At 43.3% G+C, this 25,744-nt stretch overlaps 1 protein-coding gene across 3 annotated transcripts in view; it reads left to right on the top strand.

The window, feature by feature from the left end:
• The window catches only part of Ncam1 (neural cell adhesion molecule 1), a 290,564-nt gene that overhangs the window by 219,811 nt on the left and 45,009 nt on the right, over positions 1-25,744 (top strand). For 2 of the 3 annotated variants that reach the window (XM_028783715.1, XM_028783716.1), the window contains exons 2-8: positions 7,613-7,687; positions 9,261-9,479; positions 10,340-10,483; positions 11,021-11,158; positions 12,246-12,363; positions 12,793-12,965; positions 19,024-19,166. In XM_028783715.1, the coding sequence (XP_028639548.1) occupies positions 7,613-7,687; positions 9,261-9,479; positions 10,340-10,483; positions 11,021-11,158; positions 12,246-12,363; positions 12,793-12,965; positions 19,024-19,166 (1,010 nt within the window). Of the gene's footprint in view, positions 1-7,612; positions 7,688-9,260; positions 9,480-10,339; positions 10,484-11,020; positions 11,159-12,245; positions 12,364-12,792; positions 12,966-19,023; positions 19,167-25,340; positions 25,371-25,744 lie in introns of all 3 variants that reach the window. The other variant, XM_028783714.1, reaches the window with a different exon arrangement.

Raw genomic sequence — 25,744 nt, forward strand, 5'->3', positions numbered from 1 at the left:
TGTGTGTGTGTGTGTGTGTGTGTGTGTGTGTGTGTGTGTGTGTGTGTTATAGTGTAGTGTAGTATAGTGTATGCTTGTGTGAATAGTCTGTGTATATGTGTATATGTGCATGTATATGGTGGGAAGGGTTGTGGATCCTATGACAATGTAGACAGTATATGGGGTCAGAAGAGAAGCTTCACCCCCTCCACCTTGTTCTGAGACAGGCTTTCTTACCGTCTGTCATTGCTTATGTCAAGTTGTATGCCTCTCAAATTCAGGGTACTCTCCAGTCTCTGCCTCCCATCTCCATAGGAAAACTGGAATTACGGATGCTGCTACATCCAGCCTTACATGAGTTCTAGGAATCTCAACTGTGGTCCTCACATTTTCACGGCTGGTGCTTTTTACCTACTGAACCTTGACCCTGTCTCATAATGTTTTTTTCCAGGAAACGAAAGCCATTTGATTTTTAAAGTTAGAATTAATAAAATCATAGTTTGACTCAGCAAACTCAAGAGGCCAAGCGTTCTGAGGCGTTATTGAACTCCAGAGATCAAGAGGGTTGTAACCATTACTGGACTTGGCTCCGAGTTCTGATTTGAAGACAGACCCATGGGATAGAACCAGTAGACAATTTTGCCTCATTCACAGCAGCTTCTGTAATTTATTATGCTAAGGAATAGAACCACTTGCTCTGGCAGGTGGGTTTCTGTTATTTCACTGCCAGCATTCCGTAGGACAGAATTTTTTGGATGGTCAGATCTATCCTCAGTTGTTGCGATACTCAACATTTTTTCTTCCTTGTTACAACCTTATGGCATAAATGATGTGTATGTAGAACATGCAAAGATATTGAGGCTATGATCACCTTGTCACTCCCTTCACTGGTCTGTTGGGATGAGTCATGGGAACTGGAGAGGATGGAGGAATTCTTCACCAGCATCATTTGTTGCATGGCTTTGGAGAGATAACAGTGTCAAGTCTGAATGAGTTTATTAAAATGCTAGGTTTTGGAAGCTTTCTCAGTTACATAAGTAGAAAGATCCCAGTGTCTCTTGCCAGTGAATTTGGCTTAAATCTGTCTGTACTATCTGCGGTCTGCCAGTGGGTTTGTCTTTACTCCAGGTAGTTTGATTTCTTCTCCATCCCACTGGCTTAAACCTGAATCCATGTCTACCATCACTGACAGGCATCTCTGTCTTCTCTTTGAGCCTGAGAGTCTGCTCTTACACATCATCTGTGTTCAGATGTTCACAAACAGAAGAGACCTCAGCTGTACCCAGAGAGTCCCTTCACTCTTGTCTTCTTTCTTAGTAGAAACCCAGGAACCACAATCCTATAAGAGCATTACACAGAAGGTTTTGAAGTGTTTTGTTTTATATTTGTTGCCATTGACCTGGAAACCTAACTCCATGACTTCTGGATTCAAGTTTGAACAAAACTTATATTGGAGTCTCTTGCTGAAAGATTGGCAGTGCTCATACGGCTTTGAGATGATTCTCGTTCTGCTTTGAGCCAGCTGTAAGCTCTCAGGTGGCTTCCAGTGGCAGCTGGAATGTAGTCTTCCACGTTGATGCCATTCTGTGCAACCGGAAATCAAAGTCTCCGAGAGCGTGTGCTTTTTAGCACCTCTAAATTAGCATCTGCATTGAGGTTAATGGTATTCAAATGTTTATCTTATTTTTTTCCCAAGAAACTTTTCGCAACATCTCAAACCATGAATGCAGTACTGACATAAGTGACATTCCTGTGCCATCTAGTATTTTATTAATCCCTTTTCCCTTAAATGCGATACGTTTACCCATATCAAATTACTCTTTCAACAGCGTTAATCTGACATTTGCACTTATTCTATTAGTATACTTGTACACATTTGTATAAGCTCTCAGTGGAACACACACACATATGGGGAGGGGGAGGAGGAGTGGAGAGAGAGAGAGAGAGAGGGAGAGAGAGAGAGAGAGAGAGAGAGAGAGAGAGAGAGAGAGAGAGAGAGAGAGAGAGGTTAGCTACAATCATACATAAGAATTTTCTACCATCTCATTTCTGCTGTTACAAATATTATTGGGGATTTTATTTTTTTGGGATTGTGGGGGAAGTCAAGATTGTGTGTGTGTGTGTGTGTGTGTGTGTGTGTGAGAGAGAGAGAGAGAGAGAGAGAGAGAGAGAGAGGCTATATCCTTCTAAATCAGTTCAATACACATATGACATCTATAGGGTCAGTATCCTGATTTGGAGATGAAGCATATGGACTCCAATCCACTTGCCAGGCGACTCTGTTCCTAAGTGACAGAGTTGGAACTCAGACTGTCTCCCTGACTCCAGAACCTGAGTCGTTAACTACAACCAACTCTAATTTAATTTATGTGGCAGTCCAAGCACAGAAGTTCAGTCTTACTGTTTTAACAGCCTGAGAATACTGAGGTCAAGATAAAATGATCCATCCAGAGCACAGCTCAGTGTTTCCATTGTTGTGTTTTTGGCTCTGACTGAATTCAAATTTTTCCAAACAAATAACCCAAAAAGCAGAAACAGCTTACCTATCCACGTATTAGATCATTCGGGGAAAAAATTTATTTTTCAGCCATAAAGGAAAACATCACTTCCCTCAGACTGAAGTAATCTCATTGGGAAAGGTGGTTCCTAGCATATGCACTGAATGTACAAGTATTGGGAGCTTATTGTGTCATTTCCATATGTCTATTACCACAATCTTTCCAAAGCTGTGGGTCATTTTAGTTTCTCTGTTTTGCCTAGGGGACATGGAGGGGTTAGGTAACTTGCCTGTGGTCATACAGCTAACAAGAGGTCAAACTGAGATTCACGATCCAGAAGATATGAGGCTGGGCCTTGAGCACCCAGCATGACTGGCACATCAGTTCCTCCTTACTTTCTTTGAGTTTCATGTTTAGTGCTGAGAGTAAATTGCCGCTATCAATAGAGACGCCTCAGTTCCGACACTCTTGATTGTCTGAGACTGGAATTACAGCAACTGTGGTCACATGAGAAAGCCCCCGGTTATATTTAGAAAAACAGAACCACATCTCTCCACCGAGGTGATTACACATAGCAACACTTAAGGCTTATTTCTAAAACAACAGGTAAAAAATAACCATAAAAGCTACAATTCAACACCTTTTTCAAAAGTCCTTAGCCATTGTTAAATAGGTTCTAGAAAATTCTTCCATCTCATGTGAAGCCTCTAAGCAGAGAAATCCTCCATAGTCTCTCCGTCTTAAATTGATTAGTCATCCGATGTCTTCAGCAGCAGTGCCCACTCTGACCCTGAGCCCATAAACAGATATGATTCCCCCTTTTCCGTGGCCAACAACCTTCTTAATAGCCTTCCAATATGGCAGTACTTCCAAGTGGCTTCAGAGACCCCTGAGTTCACTGTCTACGGGAAGCTCCTACCCTGACAAACACATTGAAAAGAAAACTAGGAAAATTTAACTGCTGCGGGAAGATGCTGACTTAAGCGAAGTCTATGAACTAATTTGGAAATCAGAATGAATGATTCCTCCCTGTTGCTTTACCTAACAAGATCTCCACCTCTCCAGATAAGTACCTTAGCGTCTCTTATGAACTGAAATTTTCATTCACTTCTCTTCAGTAACGATGACTTTATAGCCTACTTTTGCTAGTAATCTGGGAGTTATAAAATATCTTCTACACCTAGAAGAGGGAGCATTGCTTCCAGAATATTCATCACCTAAAAAAAAAAGACAAATGTTTTAGAACCAAGTGCTCTCCTTTGTGCTTATTTACATGAGACAGGGAGAGGTGGGCCATTCTGTTTATGGAAGGATGGGACTTTAAAAAAAATATTGGTTCATGGGGATTAACATAGTATGAGAGAAACAGCTGGGGCTTTGGACTTTGTTCACCCTGAGTGTGAATCTTGACCATTAGTTAAGGCCTTGAGCTTCTGCCTCCTCATCTGTCAAACGGGGGTCATGGTATTATCATCCATGAGTGAAGAGGACAGTGATCATTAACGACAGGGAAATGTAACAGCAATGTAATTGAAATATTTTTGTACAACTTATGATTTGGAGAGAGAAAGAGCAACTAATGAGAACTAACGGGTTACGATAAACCTATTTGGAAGTTTCAGAAAGGCTCTAGGAACCTGGGGAGCTAGTGCTTGCTCTGCAAGGATCCATATGCAAAAGCCTGGTGTGTTGGTGTGCACTTGTAATACTGCTGGGGACGTGGAGAAGGGGGATCCTTGGGGCTTGCCAGACAAACAGGCTAGCAGAATTGGATGAGCTGCTATCTCAAGAATCAAAGGGTTGGCTTCTGAGTAATGACACATGAGACTGACCTCTGGCCTACACAACATGCACATGTATGCACTTTCTCTCTCTCACATACACACACACACATGCACACACACACACACACACACGAATCACAAACTGTCGATGGTGACGTATTTCATTTCCTGCATCTCAGTTTCCTCTTCTGCACGTGATACAGCCCCCTCCTTGGTCTTTTATTTTATTTTTTTATTCTCTCTGAACTATTAGTAGATTGGTGTAGTAACAAACTGGCTTTTGTAAACCCAATAGTGTAGGTTGACTGCAGGTAGGCTTGGTGGATGTATAAGGAGAGCATAACATGGAAATTACTGGACAGTGTTATCCCAACCAGCAAAGCCCACCCAGGTCCAAACATCTGGATTTGGGAGAACACATCTTCATATGCAACTTAGATGACAGTGTTTATGCAAGAAAGGCTGAAGCAAAGCAGGGCATGAGTCATGTGATTTGAGAGCAATGCTTGCAAAAGTGTCTTTAAAGGTATGCATTGTGCCTGACTAGGAAATTATCTTGCACACACGAGAGGAAGGTGAGACACAATTCAGGAGATTTTATTGCAAAACAGTGAAAGGGGAAAAAAATATGGGTGGAGGGAAGGCAAGCTGGGGGTGGGGACAAGGAGTCTGGAGTTTACCATGGGGTTCCCCTTCTCAATATTAGACCTAATATTTCAAAGTTTGGCATGTGCAGGGGGGAAATCTGCACTGGCTATAGTCTAAAACATCCAAGCATTCTTTGCAGAGTGTCTAGGCTCCTCTGTCCCAGCCCTGTCTGGTGCTTTGAGAGAGAGAGATCAGTCTCTTTTCCTTGTGTGCAAAGGGCCAGCAGTCTCCATGGAAGATTTCTTTATTTAGAACTGATGATAAATGTGTGAGGGATCCCGTTAAGCTGGGAATTCCTTTGAAATTCGTGTTTCTTTTTCTCTCCGTTGTCCATAGATAGATCCTGGCAGTATTTGGAAATGAAAGCTCTTCAGCTTGACTCCCCCTTGAGAGTCATGTTCTTTTTAGAAAGGAGCTTTTAAAAAAAAGAAAGAAAGAAAAGAAAAGAAAAAGTGAAGGCTGTTTTTTCACTTAGAATAAGGCTATTCTCCAGCAGTGAGGGTATTGAAGTAACAAGATCCATATGTTGAAGCCGACAGTTAATGCTCAGCATATGGGCAGTGAACTTTGCAGGCAGAAGGATGTCTCTGCTTTTAGAGAATGTCCTGGACACTCCACAGAGGAATATTGCTCAGGTGAGTCATGGTGGAGGAAGTTTCCGGACTTTGAGTTATTAGCCATCCCATGAAGTATGAGCCACTAAAAGCAACTGAAGAGGTTCTGGTTGGCCTTCAAATTCACAGCACTGGCCTAGAGCCTTCGTCTGGGTTAGGCCCCAAGCTCTCAGGACGGCAGAGGGGCCTAATCCTGGGTTTTCTATACTCCTCAAGAAGCGGCAGTGCTATGGGGTGTTACTCAGCATGTGCAGACGGTTTCTTTCATTCGATGAGAACATCTCCCCTCTTCACAAAGATTGCACTGCAAAGTGAATGAGACCTTACCCGAGAGCCAGGAGGCCTTTGGTCCTCAGCACTGACCTGTAACTAGCAGTGACAGTGAGGAAATCACTCACTGCTCCTCTCCGTCGGCAGTGAAGAATCAGAACACAGTGACATCTGAGAGCCTTTCCAAATGTGACACTGTGGAACTTAGCATCACCTCACTCCAGCTAGAGAGGTCTGATGGGAAAAGCAACCCCACCAGTTGCATCTGGACCTGTGGACTCAGCCCCTGCCAGCATCATGCCCCAGCACAGCTTTACGTACCAAGAGCTATGGACAGAAAGGATGAGAGTGGGGAAGACGTGTTCTTGGATAAAAACGAAGCCCAACTCCCTGACTGATTGGCAATCACAAAGGAGAGATGATTGCACCCCTGGATTATTGTACCATCCAGTTCAGTATTGGAATATGTTCAAGCTCAGTCTCTTACCCGTGGAGAAAGGCTCAGCCTCCTTCCCTCCTTGATCCTGAACCCCATCCCTTACCCCTTTCTTCTATTTTTTTCTCCACATTGGCTCCGTTTCACTCCATTCCCTGTATAGCCTCTCCTGCATTTCTCAGGCCTTGCTTTGTCTGTCAGTGGGATGATTAAGAACGCTGTACCCCCAATCCTCTGCCTACTCCCCCCACTGTGTACTCCCTTTCCAGCCCCAGGCAGGCCCTTTGATCCTTGTATTCTGCTGAGCACAACTGTGGTCTCTTGTCTCATGAGCCCATACTCAGAGCTGCTGCTCCAGCCCTGCCTGCAAGCTGGTCACCATGGCAACAAGCTTTCCCTCTTCTACTGTGAACAGAAAATGGCTGTTGGAAGGAAGAGCTCCTAGTCTCTATGACCCAGCCTGGTTGTTTTCTGTGGGGTGTAGGATGTAGGAGGGGGCTTGCTTCACAATGGCTCTGAGGAGCTCCCTCCACTGAACCTACTGTGTGCTAGCCTTTGCCTTTCAGATTTTCTTAAAGAGAGCAGAGGCAGAAGGAAGTTGATTTCTAATGAATAAAGCATTCTGTTTCCCTATCCTAAAACTGTATTTTCATGAACAGTTGTTATCTGCTCTAAGGAGATAAACGGAAAGCAGAGTGAAACAGGCAATCGGTGAGATCTGGTGTTGTGTAATTTTTTTCTTATCAGTACCCTGGGAAGACTGAGCGTATGGATATTCAAATAAAAATTCAGGGAAAGTAGCCAAGGGATGCAAAGAATTCCACAAAGCACAGGCTGTGGGATTTCAGAAGCACAGCAGACTGATTGGTGTATTGATGTTGTTTTTAGCCCTGGAGATGGGTGATGGTTATATATGGCGGGGTGAGGCTAGCTCTCATTGGCACTGCTGCTTTACAACGGATCTGATTCACAGTAGTCAAGCATGGCAGCACAGAGAATGTGCAAGCTATCCCAGTACACAGTTCTGGGATGACAGGCTCCCTGATCTTAATAGCCCTAGAGACACTTCAAGCTGACACCCAAAAGGAACTAGCTAGCTGGCTCTTTCTTTGTGAATACAAACTATAGTTATTTAGTGGGCGACCCAGGGGGCCCTTCCACTCTGACAGCAGATAACAGTTCCATGTAGGAGTGGTCTAATCTGAATCTCCTTCTGGCTATGGTATGAAGTTACTTTGATAATGGTAGATTTTCAGAAGCCAAATAAACCTCATCTTTTTAAAAACTGAGCTTGGAAAAATCTCATTTTTGGATGAAAGCTCTAGGGTTCTATCTCAAAATTTTAATGGTATGTTTGAACTGGCCTTTTTCTTTCTTTTTCAGTTTCCCTGCAGGTAGATATTGTTCCCAGCCAAGGAGAAATCAGCGTTGGGGAGTCCAAATTCTTCCTGTGCCAAGGCAAGTGTTCTGGGTCCCATCTCATCCCTCTAAAACCTAAGCTTGCCTCTAAAACCTGTTTCTCAGAGTGCAAGCTGAGAGTACCAAGCCTAGAATTCTGGCCACTGCTCTCCTCTTGGTCAGCAATGTAAACAATCCAGACCATTCTCAGAGACCTTCCCTTCATAGTGACATGCTGTCTATGCTTCTGGTTGACATTGGAGCAACTCAAAGGGGTTTGTAGAAAAACCAGCACACACCCCAGGGAGGGCATTATCTCAGGTCTAGTATCTTGTCTTTAGGGACAGCGTCAGGATGCAGCATGAGTGTAGAGAGAAAACCCCCATAGATAACTTAGAATAACTCAGACCTGGAAGATCCAAGGTTTGAAAGTGTGTTGAATATGGTAGCGCTTGCTGTGGAGACACCTATCTTGGCTTTCCAGGACTGTGCCAAATACCAAATGCTCTCTGCCCCATCACAGCCACACATGGGCACAGAGTGGGGTGTTCTTAATATCTAATTGGGAAATATACCTCAAATAATAATGGGGAACTATCCTATGGGGGAAGGGATGGGGAAATGAGTTTCAAGGTGTTGGCAGATGGCGTGCCTGGGATTTGAAATAGAACAGAAGCAGGAATGAACTGAGCTAGGTGTAGGCTGTGGCATTTAACACACAACTTTTGATGGGAAGGAGCGTTAACTGCCACCATGATTTGCTTCTGACCAGGGGACTATGGCTGCTGGGTGCATTTGCTCCAGCTCTGCCATCATTATAGCAGTTTCAGTGATCTGAAGATACAGCCTTAGTACCCACAGCACAGCTTGCAAATTGTGATATTTATTGAAAACATGATGGGCCCCTAAAGGAATACTATGTTTCCATACCACACATCTGCACAGGGCTAGGCAGTGCAGGCTAGTGCCCCAATTCAGGCAGCAAATCAAAGAAGGAGTAGTAGTTTAGAGAGCCGTCCACCCTGACCCAGCCTGACCTCTAGGCAGCTAGCTGAGTGCCACTCTCAAGTCCCCAGAGAGAGCAGACATTGCTGATGTTCTGTCTTCTCAGAGCATGTAAGGGGTTGACTGAGGCAACAAGCATCAGAATATCAATCATTCACAGCAGTTTGAACAGAGTTGCTACAGTCAACATGGCTAGAATCTTAACTCTTGGGTTACCCAGTTTCTGTTCATTTCAACTCAGTTGAACAGTCTCTGTCCTTTTCATCCTAATCAGTTGGTTTAGGCCAGCTAGGTCCTGGTTCTTAGAGCTCAGATAAACCAACCTCCTTTATTTCCCATTCTACAATACACGTTCATTCCTAGCAGCTTAGTGTATGAGGCACAGTGGGTTCACAGCAAATATTGTTTCCCTCTCCGAGGACATGACAACTAAAATAATACTATATGCATAGGCAGTGGATGAGTTCATCCAACTCTAAGAGATGTTATGTATATAATTAAACTGAGCTGCAAAATGCTTCGTGATAGAGATCCCTTTCCAGCCTTCCAGGCTTTGTAGCCATGGACACTCTGGAAGGGCTTAATCGTCTCATTTTCTGTACTCTGAAAATAGTCTCTTTCTCCTTAGTGGCAGGAGATGCCAAAGATAAGGACATCTCCTGGTTCTCCCCCAACGGGGAGAAGCTGAGCCCAAACCAGCAGCGGATCTCAGTGGTGTGGAATGATGACGACTCCTCTACCCTCACCATCTACAATGCCAACATCGATGATGCTGGCATTTACAAGTGTGTGGTCACCGCTGAGGATGGCACCCAATCTGAGGCCACTGTCAACGTGAAGATCTTCCGTAAGAGCCCTCATGTGTACCCTCCGCTCCCACCTTTGTTAGGAAGATACATGGATGGGTAGTAAAGGCAGAGATAAGGCAACAGGAGGACCAGCCTAGTGGTTCCTTTTCTGTCAGAGCTGCTAAGGGATCTGGTAGATTCTCAAATGGTCAGCGATCAGCTCAGAACCAGTAAGGCTGGTTCCCACCAGCTGTCACTACATTCCCAATGACTGCCATTCTCTAGAAAATACACAGTTACCAGGGGGCTAGCATTGGTTCCTCTGTGCCTTCTAAGTGACAATGACAGACACATGGTTCAGGTTTTTGTTTCTTGTCCCACTACACTTGCTAGTGATACAGCCCAACGCTCTAGTGAGATGGGGTATTATATGTGAGCACTTGATGCTGCTCTGGGAAGGTGACTCCCACGGCCATGGAAGGCTGGTCTGGCAGTGACACCTCACTGCCTTCTTTCTGTGTATAGTGTTGGCTCAAGACATGGTAAGTTCTGATTGTTATAGCATTAACTGACACAAAGTTGGCTCTCATTCTACGGAATTTTCTCTGTTACAAGGAAGTTGGGGTGAAGTCAAAGTGGGAGACCAAAAATAATCAATGTCTCCTACTGTCATGGTAGGAAAAATGCAGTGCTCATCACTGTACCTGTGTGCATCCTCACTGCATCAAGGAGCCCGTTCTCCTCCATAGACCCCTCTCAGTGCTAACTGTTATGCCTTAGTCAATGACCCAGTGCTAAGTGGGAGGCCCTTATACACTTCTGAATTATATGTGGAAACTGTGCTGGAGCTGAAATCCAGGCATCAGAGTTCTATTGAGAAGGTATTGTTCCTCACTCTCCTCCTCCTGCTGTCTTTCAGAGAAGCTCATGTTCAAGAATGCACCAACTCCGCAGGAGTTTAAGGAAGGGGAAGATGCTGTGATTGTCTGTGATGTGGTCAGCTCTCTGCCCCCAACCATCATCTGGAAACACAAAGGCCGAGATGTCATCCTGAAAAAAGATGGTAAGACCTAAGTTCCCATGAGCCCTCAGGCACCCTAGGTTCCCAACCCTACACAGGCCCTGTGGCATTCTGTCTAAACGCAGATCCAAGGCCCTAGAACTCACGTGCAATTTCAGGATCCTAAACAGATGTGTATCTTTAACTGGTGTGTTCAAGCACTTGCTTATTTCTCCAAAGCAAAAGACAGACACACCATCCCTAGACTGACTCATCTGTGTTTCAGGGCCAGTGATATCTTTGCTCATTTCAGCCTAAATCCCAACACCATAACACCAGAGGCAGGAAAAAGGATGAGATAGCCAGGTTGTGTCACATGTCTGTAATTTCAGCATGCAGACCTGATACAGGGGAATGGTTGCTTGTTTGGGGCTAACCTAGGCTTCATAGTGAGTTCCAGGCCAGGTGGACTACATTGTGAAAGTCTGTCTCAAAAATAACACAAATGGAGTAAAAGGCAGTAACAGGAGACACAACTCTTTACTTGTTTGCGGAGTTCACGGACTGACCTTGGATGAACCTGCCTCTTGTCTCTTCCAGTCCGGTTCATAGTCCTATCCAACAACTACCTGCAGATCCGGGGCATCAAGAAAACAGATGAGGGCACTTACCGCTGTGAGGGCAGGATCCTGGCCCGGGGGGAGATCAACTTCAAGGACATTCAGGTCATTGTGAATGGTGAGAAGATCCATCCGTCCTGTTCTCTCCATTACTACAACCAGGGTTTGATGGGGACCTTCTTTTCCATTTCCTTTGGGTGTAGATCTGTTCTATGTCATTCCTGCATCTCAAGGGAACCTCTTCCCCACTATCACAAGCTCTGAGAAGGGGACAATTTCTCCTTTACTCACTTGTCTTTGGTGTCTCCCCCACCCCAGTTGTACAGATCAAATGCCCTCCTTTGTCTAGCAGAACTAAAGACTCCCCATTCTGCTAATAAACCCTCCTTCATCTCAAGTGTCCTTGATGTTACCGTCATTAGGAAGTTAGTCCCCTTGGTTTGATAGGCAGAAAAAATACTGCAATCAATTCAGGTCTCAGAATAGTCAACATCGTGGTCCGTGGGCTTATTAATCTTAATTTGCAGTGTCAAATAAACACACCCGTAGCATCGATCTGACATTTGCAAGATGCTTACAGGAAATTATAATGTCAGTGCTAAGAAAATAAATAAATCACATTTGAATTGTTTGGGTTATTGATACGTGTTTTCTTGCCAAGCTTTCTCCCTCTCATTCCTTTGGTGGAAGCACCTTGTGCACAAAGTTGTTTATGACAGTTGCACAGAATGTCACCCCACTGAGCTGGTATCTTTTGGAAGCATATCAACCTGGCAACCAACAGGAACTGTACTTTCTACTGTTGGCCAGTATGGAAAGCGGAGCCTCCTTTTAACATCAAGTCCCACCAACCTTCCTAGTTGAATATATTATGTATATATTGTAATATATATTGATTGAGAAAATACATCCCAACAAATTACCACTGTAAATCAAATACCACATGAACAGGAGTTAAGATGCAATATAGGGGCTGAACTCTTAAAAACAATAATGCATGTTTGTGGGGAAATTTTTGTTCAGTTTACATTAATTATTTAGAATACCATGTAAGTTTAGATGCCTTCCACTAACACTGTAGACATCTAGAGCTGTTAACACTCAGGTGGTGACACTGCCACTGCACACCCCCAAATGCCTTTTTTGGGGGCCATTGGGTTCTTTTAAGATTTGTACAACCACCCTGACATCCTTGTCTCCTTCAGTACCACCCACTGTCCAGGCCAGACAGAGTATCGTGAATGCCACTGCCAACCTGGGCCAGTCTGTCACCTTGGTGTGTGATGCTGATGGCTTCCCAGAGCCCACCATGAGCTGGACAAAGTAAGAAACTAGCATGTGCCTTGCATTATGGGTGAGAGAAGAAGGCAATCCATAGCTCCACTGCCTGTGGGGTTTTCAGAGGCATGAGTGTAGCCTTCCTAAAGTACCAGGGTGAAGAATGGCTCTTTCTAAGAAGGACTCTTCCTCAGTGTCTTGATTATTCTTTAATTTTCAGACTTGTGGGAGCAGATGCGGGTGTAGCTTTTGGTGCCTGTTCTATGAAACCTTTCTGAGTTCTGTCAATAGCCTTTGCACATACTCAAAAGATTGGGGAGAGGCGTAAAAAGCATATAACAAGAGGTGCTACTCAGCAGTCTTTCACTTTTATGCAGACTGAGCCTGTCCCCTTCACACAGTAGGAAATGGTCAGAAAGGGACCTCTTCACCCCACACTCAGAATCTCACCCTTTGCATTTCTGCACTGTGTAGGGATGGGGAACCCATAGAGAATGAGGAGGAAGATGACGAGAAGCACATCTTCAGTGATGACAGCTCTGAGCTGACCATCACGAATGTGGACAAAAACGACGAGGCCGAATATGTCTGTATCGCTGAGAACAAGGCTGGCGAGCAGGATGCCTCCATCCACCTCAAGGTCTTTGGTAGGTACAGGCTAGCGCATGCCAGGGCCACTGTTCAGCCACAAGTCCTCCAACTCGGCACATGAAATCCATCAAAAAGGCACACCCACACTACCATGGCATGCATCCATGAAACAACCATTAGCTACCTGCTCTGATACCTAAACCCCAGTCCAGGAAACCAGTTAGCCCTCTTCAAGTAACATACAATCTCCTAGCTGGTCTCCTTGCTCCTCAGCTTGGCTACCACAGGCCTTATCTACTTGTGGTAGCCAGAGTGCCTCAATGCCATTCCTCTCTTCGAGATCCCTTGCAACTAAGGTAAGCAGCAGACTAAGCCCATGGCCCAGTGCTGGTACCCTAGCTCCTGCCCCAGCTTTCCCTCTCTCTGCTCTACAGAGAAGGCTCTCCAACCACACCAGCCTCCTGTCTGTCTCTGCTTCAGAATGAACTAATCCCCTTTGGGTCACTTCTGCTTAAAGTATTCTTCCCTACGATAGACCCACTCTGAGCAGGCTTCTTCTTGTCACTATGCAGACTTTAGCTCAAGCATGTCTTCCCATGAACCCTTCCCTCACCAGTCTGACATTGCCTCCCCCATCCCAGCTCCAAGCCTACTGGCCACCTTCAGTACTCGCTGTCTTCTCCATACACCTAAAAGTTCCTGAACTAATCCTCTTGACATGTTTGAGGGATTGTTTATCTCGTCTCCATCAGCATTCAAAGTGTACCGGGAGCATACTGGCTGTCTTTTACATTGCTTTATCCTCTAAACAGCTCCAGACGCATGATGCCTTGGTAAATATCAGTGCCTAGTTGGTTGTCTCATCTTTTTTTTTTTTTCCTCCTCTACTGGCCTGTGTGCCAGTATCATAGAAAATGACAGGAAAAGCTTTTGTGTCTCCATCTCCTTTGTCTTGGTGAGTTCTGCAAATTTCCAGGTGTTTCCGTTGAAATGCATTTTGGGCCTCCTTGTGCAAAAAGAGATTTGATGCAAAGAAAGGTGAACCCTAATGGCTCTGAGAAGTCTCTGCTTATTTGTCTAAGAAGCACAGTTAAACTGCTGCATTGTAGACCATGCTGGTTAGACAGAGGGTGGAGCAACCTCTCTGGTACATGTCCTTCAACCTAGGAGGCAGTGTTGGGACCTGCTTGTTTAGTCTGATGGGGAAAACTGTATGTAAACACACTTTGAAAAAATTGGGTGCTTTATGCCAATAGCCCTGATAATCACAGATGAGTCTCTTTTGTTCATTGGTGACATTTGGGTTTACAAATAGGCTCTACAAAAAAAGAACATGAAACTCCATAAAAAAACATGCATATATATGTGTGTATACACATGTTTGTGTGTATATGTGTGTGCAGCTGCACATGGATGTGCATGAGGATGGAAACCAAAGGTCAACCTCAGGTGTGTCGTTCCTCAAGCACCAAACCTTGTCTTAGGGAAGACAAGGGTCTCATAAGTTGGTGCTTGCTAATTCAGCTAGGTTATCTAGCAGCAAGATCCAGGGATCTGCCTATCTTCACCTCCAAGGTGCTGGGATTACAAGTATGGCCGACTATGCCCAGGTTTTTTATGTGGTTCTGAGGTTCAGACTAAGATCCTCATGTTTGCAAAGGAAACAGCTTACTAAATGAACTGTCTTCCAAGCCCATAAAACAAAACATTCTTGATGCTATTTTCTCTGAACTTCAGATTAATCTAGCCTACCCCCATCATTCTGTTTTCTAGATTATAGAGAAGGGCAGATATACCTGTTAATTTGTTCTTTCATATAAGAAATACCGAGCACATTTGCAGCTAGTTAGAGTGGCTGGAGAGATAAGAATTGGACTCTGAGAAGAACCAAGATAGAGATAAACATATAAACATACAAAAGAGAATAATTAGTGTCTGTCAGCACTCTCCATTTGAGTGTTTACTGTGAATTCAGTCATTGCCGAGTTTAAAATAAAATTTCATGGCGTCTATTCCTGTCAGTACATTTGCAGGCATGTGTAGATGTCCAATACTGACATTTTTAAATGACAGCCCCCTATAATGACTCCATAGCAACAGCATGATGATGCTTTATAGGAAAAGATTTCCTACCCTGTGTGGCATCAGTTAGTCACCAAACTGATGCACAGCTTGAAAAACAGAACGGCAGGGCAAGCGCTTTGGGCATTACTTCCCCTAGGCAGAGTTGAGAAAAACACACTGTGCTGCATCTGAGCAGCTGTGGACAGGCCTCTGACTTACATCTATGCCTCTAGCACCTAAGACAGTTGAAGCAGTTGAACAATTGAATGGATAGCCAGTCATTCATTTGACTGAAGCATGACCCAGGTCCTAGGGAGATGATCCTGGGATCCAGTTAGCCTCAGTTGTCTCTAGAAACGTTTTGAAGCATTGTCCTCATACAATAATAATAACAATGCCCAGCACAGATGGAGCATTTATTCCGTGCCATGCCACAGAACCACAAATCAGGCTTTCTGAGCCTCATCACAGTCCTTTGAGGTAGCTCAGTTCTCCTGTTCTACAAATGTCACAGGGAGCTCAGGGGCTCCTTAGAAGGACCTGTGATGTTGGCTTCTCGGTCCACACACCGGGATCGCAGTGGTGGCTAAATACAGCCAGTTTGGCACCTGTGCTGAATCTGCATGGCCTAGGGAATGGATGGGAATGGGAGGGAGAGCGCTCTGCCCCTCAACCACCATGCTGCTCATGGATTCTCTACATGGTTTCCACTTGCAAGCCCTTTTTACCTGAGAAATGTTTAAACAGTCTTATTTTAAAACTGTGACTTTGGTACACATGATTTTCCACTGATTGAAAACCGAAAGGACATTTGCATACCAACGAGATGGGCATACTTGTTTATTTAATAAAGAATTGAATCTTGGCTGACTATCTGATATGACTGGACACAGAATATCTTCAATGTTCTTCGGAGTTGCTTGATGTTTTTGTTTTATAATCATCAAGGCTGAGAACACTACTTTGCATAAATACACAGTACAAAATGGCAGAAATTTGTTTAGGACCATTTCAGAAATTGTTGGAAATTCTGTCTCCAATCCCAAGCCAAAACTCATTGAATAATTTTTTCTGTGAAACTCATGTCAGCAACTCAAATAGCAATTTTTAAAATCAAGCATTCTAACACAATACTATCCAAAGACACACTAATTTGATACTTACATGCTGAGGAGTGGTGGTAGGAAAATATTTGAAGTCGTTGTTTTATATAATTAAGCCATTATGTTTCTGTAAGAGCAGAAAACTTTGCATGTGTAGTAAAAACACTACAATTCGTAACTTACAATGGTCTTGAATCTGAGCCGAGGCTTTGCAGCCAGTGTTTGTTGGCATTGTGTGATAGGACAGCATATACATGTTGAGCGTTCAGAACCAAGGCTGCAGTGACTTCACTCGATACATCATGGGCAAACACTGCCAGAAGCAACTTAGATTCCTTACACGTTTGAATTCATTTCTTGTTTTCTTTCTTTATATGTCCAGGAACATTATACAATTGTCAAACTTGGTGACCTCTGCCTTGCAATTGTGTGACTTCATAGGTTCATAATGCAGCAGCTAAGGAGCGGCTTTGTGGAATATCCCAGGTCTAGCATGGCTGAAAGAGAAGAGCTCTTGATTCTCCTCCAGGGCCCTTTGGTGGCAATGATTGATTGAGGCAGGAAGAGCAGGTAGCAAATGAGGGGTCAGATGGGGCCATGGGACAAGAATCAGGATGGATAAGGTCCAGGGGAAGTGGCAAGGACAAGAGAAAATAGGATAGGATGAAGAACCAGGCAAGACAGGATTTGTCTCCCTAGTCTTTGTCCTAAATGAACAAATACATCCCCATATCCCTGCATCCCTACATCCATGCATCCCTGTATTCCTGTATCCCTGCATCTCTGCATCCCTGCATCCCTACATCCATGTATCCCTGTATTCCTGTATCCCTGCATCTCTATATCCCTACATCTCTGCATCCCTACATCCCTGCATCTCTGCATCCCTACATCCACGCATCACTGCATTCATACATCCCTCCCCATGTATCTGTCTCTCACACATACACCACCATTTCTTCCCCAATACTACTAGACTGTTCTCTAGACAGTACAGTGGAACAAGCAAAAAAGATGGCTGGGCTCTTAGCGAAGTCAACAAGGAAATCATGGACCTATAGCAATTGCATCAGACCCAGAATCAGGATCCTCCATAATGCCACAAAGAGAACTCATCCAGCCTTCTTGTACTCCTTCTTCTCTCCTTTCTCTCTCATTTCCACCTTCTAATCCTCCTTTCCCTCCTCATCCTATTGGTCTCTCTTCCATTAGTTGAGACAACTAGTACGAGGGTCAGAGAGCTTGGTAACAAGGGGCCTGCTGGTTAGGAGATTTTCTTGACTCTCTACCCTGTCCCTTATAAATTGGTTCCATGGGCCATCCCTGAGGTGGATTGAGAAGGTTTGCTTAGCAGTAGCAAAGCTTAGTGATGTTGAAGAGGAAAGAGATCTACACCTTGGGTAGCAAAGAACAGACCAGAAGTCGTTCTTTACCCGATCCCTGTAACTAAAGCAGCACTTGTGGCTGATGGCAAGAGACCACCAGAGGGCTGAAGGAGAAGGTCAGAGGCAAGTAGAGGCCACACTGGTCTCAAAGTACGATGTACGGAGCCTGGAGATTCAACTCATATTTTTACCTTTATTGGTTTTGCTTCATTTTACCCTTTAAAAGTAAATATTTGATACTAACAAACCTTCATTCCATACGGTGTACAATGTTGGCTTCTACAAGATATTGTTATCCGGATAAGACATAAAGTCTTCCTACAGAAAGTTTCATCCAGAGGTGACAGACTCCATCATCCCCACATCATCTTGCCATCCTGGATTAACATTTGTCTGTGTACCACCCAGGAGAAAACAATTTTCTCAGTGTCCTGTGGCAACCTGAAGAAGCCACTTGTACCATTCAGGTGATTTTATCTGGAAGCAGGCCATTTGTCACTGATACTTATTATTTGTTGAAGCAACATGGAAGACGTCAAGACATATGTCTTCAGGACATATTTTCTTAGCTGACTTGCAGTGACTATGAATTCAGATATAAAAGAAGTGTAGTGATTTCAAAAGCCACCTGTCATCCTGGCTTTGTGTCTCTCTTGCCTCGCCTTTCTCTTTAGTACAGTAAGATAAGTTATTTGTGCAGACTTATTGGTTCTCTTCTATGGAATGTTCAGCAATTTCTGAGTATAATTGTTTTAAATTAGGAAAATTCAATTTCGCCTAATGTTTTCACATTTCACTCAGCGTTGGAATGCATGTGTTCCTTGCATTACTCCAGACATTTGGAAAATGAACTGAGCTCAGCTTCTCTCCTCCCTGCTGTCGGCCTACCCTGCAGCACGTGACCAAAGCCTCTAAAATGGCTTCTGCTTGAGGTTTTATCCACTCTAGAATTCCTCCTGGACTAACCTTCTTGGGGTTCAGTGACCACTCCATGGCTCTGATGAAACTCTGCCCATGAGCTTCAGTGGCTTGTGTGTACATTTCCAGATGCTGAAGTTTGTCCCCTTGTCCCATGAAACACCTCTCCATCTATCTCTCTATCTATCTATCTATCTATCTATCTATCTATCTATCTATCTATCCACCACCACCATCCCTCCTTCCCCCTACCTTCCTACTTCCCCATCTCTCTCCGTTTACTTTTTTGCTTTTCTTTGAGAAGTTTTCTGGGCTTAGAAGGACTTCATTCCACCCAGATTTGCTGGAAACCTTATGGTCCAGCCCCAAGCCATCTCCACGTGAAGGCTTGAGGCAGGGTTACCCCATTCTGAAGCAGAACTCAAGCCCTTTACTGTCTGTATATTCCAGAGAATGTGTCTATGATTGTCATTTCAGTGTTGCCAGAATCCTTGGGAGTACAGGTCTGTATCTCCTCCTATATATAGAATTGAGCCGTACACTTAGCAAATAAGAAAACTCTCTAAATGGGTGCATGTCATCAGATAAATCTGAAAAACTAAATAGCCAGATAACTCATCAAAATAATCTTTTTTTCTTTTCAGCAAAGCCTAAAATCACCTATGTAGAGAATCAGACAGCCATGGAACTAGAGGAACAAGTCACTCTGACCTGTGAGGCCTCCGGAGACCCCATCCCCTCCATCACCTGGAGAACGTCCACCCGAAACATCAGCAGTGAAGAAAAGGTACAACATCGCCCAAGAGTCTCAGGGCTATGGAATGCAGACTTGAAGTACCTCAACTCTACCCCATGCCCAGTTCCCTTTGACATGTGGGAAGATGGGATGGGGGGGTCACACGTAGCCACTGCAGGTCCTGAAGCTTCCCTCCTCCAGCCTGCCTGGTTGTGGTCTACGCAACACCCTCTTTCATTGGGATGGGCACTGTTCCCTGCATTGATAGACAGGGGTGTGTTGGTAGTGGGCCTGGTCAAATTAGATGTTCTTGGGAGGAGGCAATAGTGAATTTCTGACCCAGGCTTGTGAAGCTGTGAGGAACCAGGACAAGCAAGATTCTGGGGCACCAGGTGATGTTTCCATCAGCTCAGGTACACCCAGGAAAGTATCCCAGAAACAACAGGGATCAGGATGAGTCTATTAATTCTCTTCCTCGCGTCTCATATACTCATGCTGTATGCACTCTGTGCACAAAAGCTTGGTTGCCTTTGTGTCTGCCTGTATTCTTGGTCACATTTGGACTCCATTTTGTTCTAAAGGCAAAAATAATTAGCAGTTTCTAGATGATGGTTCTTATACCTGGGTTCTATAATGCATTCACCAAAGTTTAAGAACATGGTAGTAAATCCCTGGCAAGTTAAAATGGCTGAGAACATTTAGATTTAAGGTACATGGAGCCACTGGAAAGCCATCTTTATTAGTGGCAATATATAAATATTGGGGTGACCATGCCATATCATGCAGCCATTTGCTATGGAGCAGGCTGAGAATCAAGAAGAAAGGGCTTCCATGGAGAGCAGTGTAGATCTTGTTAGAAGAAGCAACACAGTGGAAAACACAGCCCTAAATTCAATCTGAAGCACTTCATAAAGGAAAAAAATATTGGTTTTTGTGGCACCTCTTCAGTATTATGTTGCATCTCCTGTAGTAATAAGCTTTGTTTTAGTTGGCCGAAGCTCAGTTACCTACTCAGGAGTAATAGCCTTAGCCGGAAAAAGTCTGTATAATGGATTGCCTATCGAACCAGAGCGTCAAACATGATAGATATGCACGCTTCTGCCTAGCCAGAGGAAATCTCTGGAAACAAACTGAAATAAAGCCAAAGGGGATGGAATTAAGTAGCAGGGCTAAAACTGGAATTTGCATTTGAGGAATTGACTTCTGCCTCGGTAACAGAAAACAAAGCTAAATCTAAAGGCACCAAAACCACCGTTCCAAACCTCCCATTCCTCTTCCCCAAGTTTTATACCCAGAGTTGAATCCAATTTTATCAAAAACTCAACTGAGGAACTGCTAAATATTTTTGAAACTCGCATATGCTGTTTGATCTGCAAAAGCCAGCTAAATTAAGAAATAGGATATTCACTTTGATAATTCCTTTATCGACACTTACTAAGTTCCCAGCTAAGATTTCAGCTCCCTTCGTGTGTCGCATGGATCCAATGTACATTTCAGGGCTTAATCCACATACCCACTGCTTGACCAGTCTTTTTATATTAGATTTCAAAGTAGATTTGTCCAAGTGACCCAGTGTGTATCCCTGACCTACAGTGAAGGACGAAAACATCTATTTCAGATGAACGACGTTTTTAAGTTCTGTGTCATTTCTAGAAATAGCTCAACAGTTAAACTAGACATGAAGGATTACGAAGATTTGTGCCTACTTGGGGTTTGCTTTAATAAGCTGGTGCTTCTGGCCTGTATCTACGATTTCATTTTTATAAAATGAGAATAAATAGCTAGGAACTAATAAGCACTCATTCTCCCTAAATATTGAGACTGAAGCTATTAGAAAAGACCATTTACAGCCCAGTTGAGACTGATTTTTTGTTTAACAACTCATTTTTTTTTTCTATCGCTCATGTCTTGATCTGAGATGGCTATTCAATCCCAGCACAGATCAGACCACAGCTTCTTTTACTGTAGACTAGTTCCTGGTTTGCTTGAAGTGGCATTTACAGAGCACAAATCAGTCTCTGTCAGAACAAGTCCCCCAAATAGGTCCATGATGCTGCCACATTAATGTATTTGCTTAAATAAAATCGTATGAGATAAAATTTGCCACTTCCACTAATTAAATATTGACATCAAAGAAGCTGCCAATCTGATATTGTAGATGGCTAAAAATGGTAAAGCATGGTCTGTTTGTGAGCAGGTTGAATTCTAGTCCAAATCATGTTCACAATGGCAACTTCCGCTCACATTCTTTCCCACCTAAAGTTGCATTATATATAATTATGATGGAGATCACCTACACCATCGAATTACAGGACTGGAAGAAAGCTATAAAGTCCAGGATGCTTTGTCAGGCAGGTCACGAGAGTACCAGTTTATCTAATGAGTGAAATAAATAAGCCCCTTGAGAGCTAAGTTCCATCGAACTGCAGGCTAAGAGACGGTGTTAGGTTATGTGATTCCACCTGGCTACCGAGCGCCCTTCCTAGAATCCCTGTCAGGTCACTCAGCCTCTATCTGACACATAATGGCTACACTATCACAAGGGGCTTTCTTTCTCTTTCCATTGCTCAGAACCCTCCACCTCTGTCACTTAGCATCTGAGTCACTGAACCAGAAGCTGCTGCCCTTCTGTCTTCCTTTTAACACACCACACACACACACACAGACACACACACAGACACACACACACACAGACACACACACACATGCACACACATACACACACACATGCACACACACACATACACACACATACACACACACATACACACACATACACACATACACACACACAGACACACACACACATGCACACACACATGCACACACACATGCACACACACATGCACACACACATGTACACACACACACAGACACACACACATGCACACACACACAGACACACACATATACACACACACACACTCACACACACACACACACACACACACACAGTTTTCCACTATTTCTCATATGTCATGATTTCCATATCCTCCACCCTGCTAGTTGTCCTATACATCAAGAGCGTCACTTCACTAGCACAAAATAAAATCCCCTGCTAACCTGAACAGATCCCAGTGAGGTTATCATCTTAACCCAGGTATGTAGTCAAAGTACTGTTAGCCCTTGACGACCTATCATATAATGGTCACCTAGACTTTGTAGGTCTATACATGAGCTGCATGTAGGCCACTTATCTTCTGTCGTAGTCTCATGAAATTGATTGCTTAAGCAACTATGCAGGATTTTTATATGTATGTTATTTATTACAACTTTGTTTCTTGGTCACAGTCATTTGGCCATTTGGAACTCTCCCTTCACTGGGACTGTCCTATGCATTGCAAGTTAGCTGACATTCCTCACCCAACCCAAATACCAGTAGTCAAATTGTTAGCATTACTAAAACACTCCCAGGCTGAAAAACTACTATATAAGTCCATCTTTCAATTAGGATTGACTGTTAAGGAAACTTTACTCACAAGTCTGGAAGTTGGAGTACTTCCTCTCAGATGACTGCACTCATGTTATATCTACTTGTTTAAAGTAACGAGGTAGAGCAGCCAGTCGTGACCCTAGCTCTAAGCATGAAATTTTTAGCTTTCCCAATGTAGCTGCCACCTAACATTTGTGTTACCATTGCTTCCAGACTTGTGTGAATCCTTATTCAAAATATCTGAGTCACTGATGAAACTATTGACTGGGACAAGGTCCGAGTTCAGGGAACTCAGATTCCTTCTGAGTCCGTGGCTCAGAAAGTGATGGACTCGATGTCATGGTGCAACAGTGCTCCTGTGTAATCCTGGTAGCTTTTGTTGGAGGCTCAGCAAGGAGCATAAGTGGATTAAAGCAGATTTGTCTTTCACATCATTGATTGACAATATGCTGCCCTTCTCATTGGAAGAGGGAAGCAAGGATTTAGTAGCAACCCACTAATAGATATCAGAATTGTTCTTCCTTATAAAAAGGAAGATGGAATGAATTCAAAATAAGCATAGTTTCACCATACCCTTAATTATGTCTCTGGATCAGGTCTCATCAGTCCGTTAAGCTTCAGCAAGTGGAGTTGGTTTAGGTCAGCAACTCTTCGTAGCTAGTGTGTTTGCTTGGATGATTGAGATCCGCGAGGTAGATCAGATATCCGAAAGTTTATCTATTTCTTAGCAATCATTGGTAGCCTGAGAAGAAAGAGAAAAGTAAATAGCAGTATGGGTTAGTCTTCACATGTGTGTGGAGGTGTTTGTGATACTTTAGAAAGTTACACATCTGTCTCGTTTCATTTTTCATTCTATACAGATTTATTTGAAATATTACCAAGCGTTTGAGTGTTTACACATTGAGTGAGACCCAGGGATTATGATCTGCATACTCAGTCGCTGACAGAACAAAAGACATCCATCACTTGCTATTAGAACATCTCTAGGCCTTTGAGATGCCTCTGTAGAAAGAATATGGATCCTTCTCTATTAAAGAATAAGAAGGGTGGGGAGCTAAGATCGGAAAAGACAGATAGGTCATGTGAGAAGCACCTCGTGAGCCTTGAGTCTCAGGCTGACAGAGTGTCCACAAGTAAGAGAGACCTTTTGACATTCTGAATCCTTTTGAAACCCAACCTATCTTTTCATTTGGGAGAATTTCTAATTGGGTACAAGACCAGTGCCCACTTTCAAACATCAGGAAATGTTTTGCATAGCATGATCAGAGCCTGACCTGTCTATCCTATGGGCAGATACATAGACAGAATGCTTAATATGAGGATAGAAGGGTTTTGCTTTAACTTATATACATATAAACTACTAGATATGTGTATGTAGCAGCAAAAAGAAGTATTGAAACAACCAAAATCTAGCAACATTTGCAGCATAATAATCTTAGCCTGATTTATTTCTGACATATATAGATTTGGATGTAAGATTGCCTTTGGTTGGGCCACACCACCAATATAGTCAAGACAGATATTTGCTGCATTCCACCAGGCACAGAGGGAAGAATCAGGCTACTAGAAATGTGTGTCCCTAGCAAAAGCTTATTTTAAAAGCCACAGAATGCTGTTAGTTTGGAACTGACACACTGAAGAATCCAATTTGAAAATAAATAACCATATATGATATAGTCCCATTTCAAAAAAAATACAGAAGTCTTGATTGACACAGCCCTGGCATGTGACAAATGAGCTTTAAAGTGTTGTAGAACTGGCAACTCTAGCTGACATGTTGGGCCACCATGACCTTGGTCTGTGCATGTCTTTGTTCTCACTTCCTCCCTCATCTCAGCACCACGTGATGTGACCCAGTGTTTCCCTCTCCCTGTCTCACCGAAGTGCCTTGCATTTAATGGACTTACCATTTGCTAACTCGTCTGCATTCACTGTTTCTAGCACCATTTCTGTCCTTTGTCATCTGAACACCAGGGACAGTCAGTCAGGAATGCCACCCAATGGGAAAAAAAAACAGAGTAGAAAATTATGTACAGGATAAATCAAATCTATACCACACCTGAACAGAAAGTTCCCCAACTCTTCATGAGCGTGAGTTTTCTCACTCTTTCATGAGTGGCATGTTGGATAAAGAAGGTTCATCCTTCCATCTAAATGCTGTTTGGGACCTTCTGACTTTAAGCACTAAGGCCCCAGTATCATCACGCAGCATTTAGCGTTCTCAAAGCTTCCTGATCCATAGTCTCAAAGACTTCATACAACACTTGTTGTATCTCTCTGCACGTGTTCTGTTCTCTCTCAATTTTTGTTTTTATAATCATTTTTCATTAGATGCATGCTGAATTGTCAAATGCGTGAGCATTTAATGGCTTTAGTACATGTGTGATAATCTGTCTAAAACATTCAGAGGGGAAAAAAATCTACTCTTTAAGTAACTCTAGATTATTTGATAAGAACTGAGTGCCCTCAAATATTATGAAGACTGTTTAAGTTGCTCAGCATAGGAGGAGTTGACTATGTCTTCTGGTATTGATACACATATATACAGGGTTTAGGATGCCTTCAACTTTGAAGTAGGCATTTTAACATGCGTAAGGTGGGGAGGGAGCTGACCATCAGCTAAGTTCTGAATTAAAATTGAGGGACACTCCTATCCTTGGAAGGGGGCCTTGAAATCTTTTTTTCTGAATTAAAAAGAAGCTGCATGTGCACGGAATGCAGAGTGAGTTCTCTAAAGCAACATGTGACATTTTACTGCCTTCTTGTTGTGTTTTATATCTTGTTCTCTCCAGGCATCGTGGACTCGACCAGAGAAGCAAGAGGTATAGCTTACCTGACCATTAGCCAGTGTCTAGCTCTGAAAGCATTTCAGTTTAACTCACCATCACAGTTAATAACCAGACTTGCTAACCTAGTGAGCACTTTAGGTGGATTAAAGATTAGGTCCATAGCAGTAGACATCACCTAGCAATAGTGTTATTTTGTAGAATGAGCAAGCAAGCTGTGTTGGGAGTGGAGGAGCCAATCTTTATTATTTTCTAAAACGAGACCTTATTCTCTTGCTGGTGCTGGTAAAATCATACCCAGGTAATTATATTGATAGACATAAATTGCCCCAATTCCCAAGCCAGACATTTTGAAGAAAAAAAAAAAAGAAAGAAAGAAATTTTTTTTAAAACTCTCATCTGGTGTCTGT

This window comes from Grammomys surdaster, unplaced genomic scaffold (assembly GCF_004785775.1).
Source record: "Grammomys surdaster isolate TR1022 unplaced genomic scaffold, NIH_TR_1.0 1164, whole genome shotgun sequence".
NCBI classification, from domain to species: domain Eukaryota; kingdom Metazoa; phylum Chordata; class Mammalia; order Rodentia; family Muridae; genus Grammomys; species Grammomys surdaster.